The sequence below is a fragment of the Aethalodelphis obliquidens genome, unplaced genomic scaffold, assembly GCF_003676395.1.
Source record: "Aethalodelphis obliquidens isolate GAN/ISIS:26980383/991018 unplaced genomic scaffold, ASM367639v1 scaffold43, whole genome shotgun sequence".
Lineage (NCBI taxonomy): Eukaryota > Metazoa > Chordata > Mammalia > Artiodactyla > Delphinidae > Aethalodelphis > Aethalodelphis obliquidens.
The window spans coordinates 14,238,396-14,246,559 of NW_020837987.1; the positions used below are offsets into that span (position 1 = coordinate 14,238,396).

Below are 8,164 nucleotides of genomic sequence, written 5' to 3' on the forward strand. Positions count from 1 at the left end.
CACCATGACCTGGCGGTCCAGTGGTTAGGACTTGGCGCTTTCACTGCCGGGGCCGGGGTTCGATCCCTGGTCGGGGAACTAAGATCTCACAAGCTGCAGAGTGCAGCCAAAAAAAAAAAAAAAAAAGACCATGACTTTTAGCGGGAAAATCTTTTTTTTTTTTTAATTTTTCTTTTTTTGAAAAACAAAACAAAACAAAACCCTCGCATCAAGGCCTGACTTTTAATAGATTGCAGCGAGGGAGCTGCTCTGCTGAGTATGAAACCCTGACCCAGAAGCAGGTCGTCTACGAATGGTTTAGCAGCTTCCCCACGAATGTGCAGTGCGTGATGGGCGAGGGGTCAGCCACCTTTCTGACTGCGCCTCGTGTCCCAGGACGAAGGGCTCTCCGCACCGGGCCCTAGGCCTGACTGTTAGTGGCAAAATCTTAATGTCACCTAATACCTAATCCACGTAAAGTTTTTGCTCCTACCTCAAAAATACCCCATGATGAATGAATTTTAAAACTAAGTTAACAGGGTGTGGCTTCAGCTCGCAGAGTTCTTTGTAGATGCCCCAATACAACCCCCAGCCCTTCCTTGAGAAGACAAGGGCTGTCCCAGTGGGGTCCCCAGGCCCTGGACCATCCCCCATCCCCCCCAAGGGAGGTGAGCAGATGGGCCTCCTCTGGGCTGGTGGCATGTGCCCTTGTCTGCCCCACAGTGGTGACCATCATCAAGGGGAAGGTGGAGGAGGTGGAGCTTCCGGTGGAGAAGGTGGACATCATCATCAGCGAGTGGATGGGCTACTGCCTCTTCTACGAGTCGATGCTCAACACCGTGCTCTACGCCCGAGACAAGTGGCTGGTGAGGCCCCCAGTGGGGTGGGAGCAGCTGATGCAGGCCAGGGTCCTTCGGCTGTTTTGTTGAGCATATGTCAGGGTCTAGGCAGAAAAGGAAAGCCATGCTAGGTATTTCCCACAGTAGCAGTGAATACAGGGGATTGAATACATCTACACAGATGTTAGGAGGCCCACAACCAAGACAGGGGAGCCAGTACTGGAAGCTAGACAGGGACAGGGAGATGGTACAGTGTCAGGAGAGTTAGTGCCGGGAAGAGAACAATAGCAGGGCATAGGGATAGGGAGGGACTGGGGGGCTGTGGTCCCAGGTGCTCAAGTCAGAGCAGGCCTCCCACGGGAGGTGACTGAGACCTGAACAGAGGATGGGAAGGAGCTGTGTGGGATCTGAGTGGAAAGGCACACTGGGCAGAGGATTTCAGCCAGTGCATAGGTTCTCGGGCAGGAGTGCACCTGCTGTGTGTTGAGCAGCGGCGAAGTTGTAGTGGAATGAGGATCTGGAGGAGCACTGGGGGGCGAGGGGTGGGAAGCCAGGGCGGGGGCCGGGGGGGCCAGGGGGTGAGGCGAGGGGTGGAGGGGCCTGTGCAGATCTTGCGTGACCCCTGAGAGACTTTGCTTTACTCCTCCGGGGAGTGGGGGCGGGGGCGTGCTTCTGAGGATTCCTCAGGACCTCTGAAGGACAGGGTCTGACTTAGATGCTCCTGGGAGCCATCAGGCAGCCATCCGGGGAGCAAGCCGAGGGCTGAGGCTGGGGACCGGTGAGGGGGCCGCTTCAGGAGTCCACGTGGGAAATGTTGGTAGCCCAGACCAGGGCGGGGGCGGAGGTGGTGGATAAAGAGACAAAACGGGCAAGGAGACAAAATGGGGCAGCGTTGCCAAGGCCCCGCATCCTTCATGCCCTTGCCCTGCTCCTTTGCACTGTGCAGGCACCCGACGGCCTCATCTTCCCGGACCGAGCCACGCTGTATGTGACGGCCATCGAGGACCGGCAGTACAAAGACTATAAGATCCACTGTGAGCTCGGGGCCTGAGGAGCCCAAGGGGTGGGGCAGCTTGGGGCCGGGTGCCCCCACGGGCTCACCCCTCCCCTCCTCCCCAGGGTGGGAGAACGTGTACGGCTTTGACATGTCTTGCATCAAAGACGTGGCCATCAAGGAGCCCCTGGTGGATGTGGTGGACCCCAAGCAGCTGGTCACCAACGCTTGCCTGATAAAGGTGAGGGGGTGGGGTGGCTGGGTGTCCCGCAGGGTCAGCCCAGGAAGGGCCGGTGCGTGGGGCCTCCGTGCAGAGTGCTTGCTTGCCCGAGGTCTCGGGAGCCCGATGGATCTGCTGGAGGTGGCGCTGGACGCCTGGAGAAGCCGCTTCAGTTAAAGAGCTTTGTGAGCCAGGCATGGCCCTTGGGTTCCAGAGCAAGGCAGTGACGTAGGCTGGCCCTGACCCCAAGGCACACCTCCCGGAGGGCACGTCCGCCCAAGGCAGGCAGCTAAGACCCCAGGCAGGGCCACCAAATGCAGAAAGCCCAGCACCACGAGTGAGTTTATACACACATGGGTCCCTGATAAAGACTACCAGCAGCCATCATTTTTTGAGGTCTCCCTCCCGACCCACAGTATCAAATCTTGCTGGGATGCTCATGGCGGGCAAACCTGGGTGGAGGAGGGAGTTTGTAGAGGGAGATGGCAGGGCAGACGCCCTGACTGGGCGAGCCTCCATGGCCTGAGTCAGGAGTCACGGTTTTGCTTTGAGTGCACCGGGGAGCAGTCAAAGGATTTTAAGCAGGGATGTGACATGATCTGTTTTTAAACTGTCACACTGGCTGATAACGTGGAATAAGGGATGTGGGGGGAGAGGGCGGGAGCCACGGAACCTTGTTAAGATGCTGCCGCATCGGAGGCGGGGATGGTGGCCAGGGGCAGGGTACAGGCAGTGGAGAGGGGAAAACGGGCGGTTCTCTAAGGACCAGTAGTTGTTGTAGGAGGTTGAACTGTTGGATTCGGGCTGGAGTTGGGAGAGCAGGGAACAGGGCATCCAGCGGGGCACCCCCAGCTTTCCCTGCTGGGCCGGAGGTCGGGGAGTGGGGCTCACGAGGCTTATCCCGCAGGAGGTGGACATCTACACTGTCAAGGTGGAAGACCTGACCTTCACCTCCCCCTTCTGCCTGCAAGTGAAGCGGAACGACTACGTGCATGCGCTGGTGGCCTACTTCAACATCGAGTTCACCCGCTGCCACAAGAGGACCGGTTTCTCCACCAGTGAGGCGGGGCCCTGGGGCAGCGGGGGCCCAGGGGCCGTGGGGCATGTGACAGGCGTGGCCAGAGGGAGCCACGGGGACACCGAGGACCCGGGTTCTGACGCCGGCTCTGCCAGCCAACCTGAGCGTGCGGTGCCTCCGCTTCCCCACCCGTGAAACAGCCCCTCCCAGGCTTGACAAGGGTGAAGGGGCCACAGTCACCGCTTAGTTGGTAGTCACTGGTCGCTGGGGTGTCTGGACAGAGGGGAAGGTGTGGGCTGGGAAGGTTAGGAGGCGGGTGAGCCCGGCTGACCCGCCTCCCCCGCCAGGCCCTGAGTCCCCATACACGCACTGGAAGCAGACGGTGTTCTACATGGAGGACTACCTGACGGTGAAGACGGGCGAGGAGATCTTTGGCACCATTGGCATGCGGCCCAATGCCAAGAACAACGTGAGGCTCTGGGGGGGGTAGACTCAGGCGTTTTGGGGCCCCAGCACCCCTCAGCCCCAAGCCTGCCAGCCAACCTGGCTACACTGTGCTCTGACCTCATCTGTCTGGGGGCCCCCCAGGTCTGTCTATGGACCACAGTTTTATTGAGTACCTACTAGAAACCAGGGGGCCCTGGGGCCCCAGCGGTGATCAGGCTGAACCCCTGCCCTCCTGGCACTCATGTTCTAGACGCAGGACAGTCACGTGGTAAATGCCAGCGGGAAGTGAATTCTGTGTCCAGCTGGGAAAGGGGCCGGCAGGTATTTGAGCAGGTGGGGGCGGGGCCAGCGGGAGAGCTGACAGGATATCCTCGCCCAAGTATGGGGGTGAGGGAAGGAAAGGAGGGCCGTCTCTTGCCCTGCTTTTTTCTCCTGAGTACCTGGCAGGACGGAGCTGCCATCAGCCTGAGACACGGTGGGGAAGCAGGTCTAGGGCAAAGTCAGGAGCTTCTGTGGGGCCAGTGTGGGTGTGCCCGCTTTCTAAGTCAGGGATATGAGAACCGGTTTAAGCAGCTATTCTCAGCCAGGGATGATTTTGCCTCACCCACCCATGTCATTGTCTGGAGGCATTTTGGGTGTCAACTGAAGAAGGGGTACTGCTGGCATCTAGTGGGTAGAGGAGGGGGAGCTGCTCTATCTGCAGCGCACAAGATAAGAATCCCCCCACAGCGAGGAGTGGTCCAGCCCTAGATGTCAGTAGTGCAGAGGTGGAGAAAACCCAAACTAGAAACTGAGAGACCCAGAGAGGGAGGAGGAAGCTGGGAGCCAGGGGTGAAGTGCAGTGAGGACTGAGGGCAGAAGTCATTGAGGTCATTGGTGACTTTGCCCCAGTTTTTCCAGCGTGCTGGGGGTGACGGGCACAAGAGGGTTGGCGTCCAGGAAGCCTTGGAGGAGAGGAAGTGGGGACGGTGGGGTGGGACCACAGAGCTTTTTGAGAGGAGGAAGTTTGCTTCTTGTAAAAGAAGGAGAAAATAACCTGCTGATGGGGCTGGTTTTGATGGGGGAAATCATGATGCAAGAGTCAGCAGCTGAGCTCTGCCACCCCACCCAAGGCGGGGGGCGTGGCTGGGTTCTAGGTGGTTTGAGGATGTCACATGGAGCTTCTCACGGGGAGTCAGGTGGGGTTCAAGACAGATGCTGGGAGTGGGACCGGCAGTGTGGGGTCTCTGGGGAGGGTGTGTAGACAGCCGGGGGGCCCACGGCACCTCAGGTGGGCTGGGGTGGCTACCGCACCCCCGCTGCCCTCTGTCTTGGCCTGCCCTGTCCCAGGTTCCCCCTCACGCCCGCACTCTCCCCACAGCGCGATCTGGACTTCACCATTGATCTGGACTTCAAAGGCCAGCTGTGCGAGCTGTCCTGTTCCACCGACTACCGGATGCGCTGAGGCAGCATCCGGGTTCTCCCACCCCGGCCAGGCCGGCCCTGCAAGGGCCCAGGGGCTGCAGCGTTCTTAGGCAGTTTCAGGGCTCCCCCTTCCTCTCCCTCCCTCCCACAGAAGGGGGTTTCTGGGGCCTGGGCCGGGGCGGGGCGGGGGGGTTGCGGGCACATCGTGACTGTGTTTTTCATAACTTATGTTTTTATATGGTTGCATTTACGCCAATAAATCCTCAGCTGGGATGGCTCAGCTTCCTGGGGGCGAAGTGGGGTTGGGGTTCCGTCCTTAGGTGCTGAGATGCCAGGCACCCGGAGCGTGGGGACAGCGCCTGCTGGTGGCTGCCGGTCTCTGTCACCACTTCTGTGTCTCTTGGTCTTACTACACCTCCACCCCACCCCCGGCCGTCTCTGGGGTTCCACAGCCCTGCTCTCAAGTCTTTGGCCCACCTCTGCCCTCAGGTCACTCGCAGGGCCTTCTCCACTGGCTCTCGGGGTCTGTTCCCCCCACCTCCCTCTCGGGCCTCCTGAGGCCCTGGTCCCTCTTGTCCCCACTGGGCCAGACTTCTGCTCCCAGCTGCCCTGCTGGGCTGGGCGAGGGCTGGGGTGTGGGTTCCCAGTACAGCTGGGCCCTTAAGTTCCCCAGAAAGCTCTCTCTCCCGCCTTCCCCCATCACACACATTGTTCCTCTCTGGCTGTTCTTTCCTGTCCAGGACCCTCCAAGGCCAAACCAGGGCTGACTGGCAGTGACTACTGCCCTGCCCTCTCCATCTGGGGAAACTGAGTCGGGGGGGTAATGGAGGGGGATAGAGTTCTTTTATTTATTTATTTTTGTGTGCATTGGGTCTTTGTTGCTGAGCGCAGGCTTTCTCTAGTTGTGCTGAGTGGGGGTTACTCTTCGTTGTGGTGCGCGGGCTTCTCTTTGTGGTTGCTTCCCTTGTTGCGGAGCATGGGCTCTAGGCACGCGGGCTCAGTAGTTGTGGCTCACGGGCTCTAGAGCGCAGGCTTAGTAGTTCTGGTGCATGGGCTTAGTTGCTCCGCTGCACGTGGGATCTTTCCAGACCAGGGGACCAGGGCTCGAACCTGTGTCCCCTGCATCGGCAGGCGGACTCTTAACCACTGCACCACCAGGGAAGTCCGGGGATAGAGTTCTTTGTGGGGGTGGGTGCCTGCTACCTCCCCCATCCTGGCTCAGAGCTCGGGGGGGTTCCCACCCTCTGCCACACTTTACAGAGATGCACATTGAGGCTCCACTACCCTGCTTCACAACTCCCCAGGGGCTGTCTTTTCAGCCCCTGCTGCTGACATGGTGTCTACATGTGCCTGCCCTTCCTTTCTCGAGTAGCTGGTCCCCCAGGTCTCTGTCCACACGACCTGGATCACCGGAGACGGAATCCCAGGCTTTTCTTTCCATGGCCCTCCTACACCTGCTTCAGTACAGCTGGAGCTCTAGGCCTGCCTGCACCCCACACCCGTCTACACCTATTCCTCTTCTACCAGGAGGGTGTTAGGGCTCAGACTCTACAACTTCAGTTGGCTGTCTTTGCCACCTGTCCCAATTGCCAATGTCCCACATTGCCCAGCCCCCTCTCTGGAAGTCGCCTGTCCCCTGAGACTTAACGCTAGTCTGGTCCCTGACAGAGATGTGGGTGAGTTCGCATCTAAATAGCCTAGCGCTTCCCCGCCCCCACCCCTTTCCTGGAAGCCAGAAGCTGCGACGTCACTTGCAGGTGTCAGCTGCCCCGCCCCTCCTCTCTCCGCCTTAAAGGGGTCGCGTCTCCCGAGGCTTCCCAGGGGCGTAGATAGCACCTCGGCGGGACCCGTGAGGGCTCCGTGGCCGCGGTGCGGGAGGTGGGTGTCCGGATCCTAATCCTGCCCTTCTGGCGTGGTGTGGCTCTTGGCCTCCGTTTTCTCGGCCTGAGAAGTGGGGACGCCCGGATTCCTCGCACTGAAGCAGGCGCTCAGGGGGCATTTTCCAGGCCCGGGAAGGGGGTGGGGCAGCAGCCCAGAGGAGCCGCTTCACCCACCGGTTTCTCGGACCCCGCCCGCCCCACCCCCACGATGACCGCCCACATCCTCCTGCTGTTGCTCCTCGCCTCCTCCACCCTGGGGGACCCGGACTCCGCGGGCAGGTGAGAAACGCCGGTGTCAGCGGGGACACAGCCGGAGGGAGACCGCGAGGGGCGTGCGACCTCTCTAGGCGGTTTTCCGCTTCGGTGGAATCGGAAGTTGATCAGGAAACGCGCCCGCCAATCTCGGAGTTCTGGGTCGCCCACAGGGCTCCATTTCTCGAGTGGATTGTTTGAACCCGCTTTTCTCTCACGCTCCATCCCCAGGCGGCCCCAGCGCCAGGTCTCCCAGCAGCACAGGCACCTCTGTTCACTGGGCACGTGCCAGACGCACCGCCTGCCAGAGATCATATACTGGCTCCGCTCTGCCTCCACCAAGGAGCTCTCAGGGAAGGCGGGCCGCGAGCCTCAGGATCCCCACAGCTATGGGCGCCGCCGGCGGCGCGCGGCCAGACTCCTGCTGCGTCTCCAGGACCCCAGCCTGAGGCAAGGAGGCCAGCGCAGTGCCCGGCTCTCTGGGTGATGTTGGGCACATCTCTGCTAGTCCGCTGGCTTCAGTCTACCCATCTGTGTATCGGGGCCGTGACCCCAAGTTTCTTTTCCCCTAACTCCACCTCCTGGGCTCTCCCCAGGCAGCGACTGGGCTGGACCACGTGCACACCGGACCCAGCATGGACAAAGAATATTAACGTCCAGAGCTGAATAAAACGAGAGTTCCATGTTTCAGTCTCTGCTTGTCTGTGCCCATTCTGGCCTCCCAATTTGAGCTCGGTCCCTGAGCCCCTCACCTTTACCCACGCACTTTTCCCTTCACGGAAGTCCCTCTGACTAACTTGAATCCAATCTGCTGTAGCACCTCCACGCCAACTTAATCCCTGCAGCTGCATTTTCCGTGGGTGGTTTTGGTGGGCCGACCTGACCCCAAAGCAGTCCTCCCCCCTCTCCTGGGTGGTAGGGCTGAGATTCACTCTGGCTCCCACGCGCGTGGTCTGTGAGTTCCAAGCTGAGTTTCCTTCCTCAAAGAGAAAGAAGAGAGACAAAGAGTGGACTGGAGAGCCGAAGAAACGGGTTCGGAGGAGAAGTGCTGCGTAGAACGGGGGAGGCCCAATGGTGGAGAATCAGGCGGGTAGGAGTCTGTGGGCTGGGAATCGAACGGAAGGAGGGGAT

General features: G+C 60.1%; 2 protein-coding genes across 5 annotated transcripts in view; both read left to right on the forward strand.

The window, feature by feature from the left end:
• PRMT1 (protein arginine methyltransferase 1) overlaps positions 1-5,174 on the forward strand; it is a 10,855-nt gene extending 5,681 nt beyond the window's left edge. For 2 of the 4 annotated variants that reach the window (XM_027080247.1, XM_027080248.1), the window contains 6 exons: positions 703-845; positions 1,765-1,852; positions 1,938-2,053; positions 2,940-3,090; positions 3,398-3,519; positions 4,858-5,174. In XM_027080247.1, the coding sequence (XP_026936048.1) occupies positions 703-845; positions 1,765-1,852; positions 1,938-2,053; positions 2,940-3,090; positions 3,398-3,519; positions 4,858-4,941 (704 nt within the window). In that variant the 3' untranslated portion in view covers positions 4,942-5,174. The remainder of the gene's footprint in view (positions 1-702; positions 846-1,764; positions 1,853-1,937; positions 2,054-2,939; positions 3,091-3,397; positions 3,520-4,857) is intronic. The other 2 variants (XM_027080249.1, XM_027080250.1) reach the window with 1 other exon arrangement.
• A 794-nt stretch (positions 5,175-5,968) lies between these two features.
• Positions 5,969-7,723, forward strand: ADM5 (adrenomedullin 5 (putative)). Its single transcript, XM_027080263.1, has 2 exons — positions 5,969-7,060; positions 7,265-7,723. Exons 1-2 carry the CDS (start codon positions 6,990-6,992, stop codon positions 7,518-7,520), a joined length of 327 nt encoding a protein of 108 aa, XP_026936064.1. The 5' UTR covers positions 5,969-6,989; the 3' UTR covers positions 7,521-7,723.
• The last annotated feature ends 441 nt before the right edge of the window (positions 7,724-8,164 follow it).

Excerpts from the sequence above, each read along its gene's own strand:
- ADM5 (XM_027080263.1), top strand. The coding sequence starts at position 6,990 with ATGACCGCCCACATCCTCCTGCTGTTGCTCCTCGCCTCCTCCACCCTG. Across the intron at positions 7,061-7,264 it reads GACCCGGACTCCGCGGGCAG|GCGGCCCCAGCGCCAGGTCT; the intron begins GTGAGAAACGCC and ends CTCCATCCCCAG.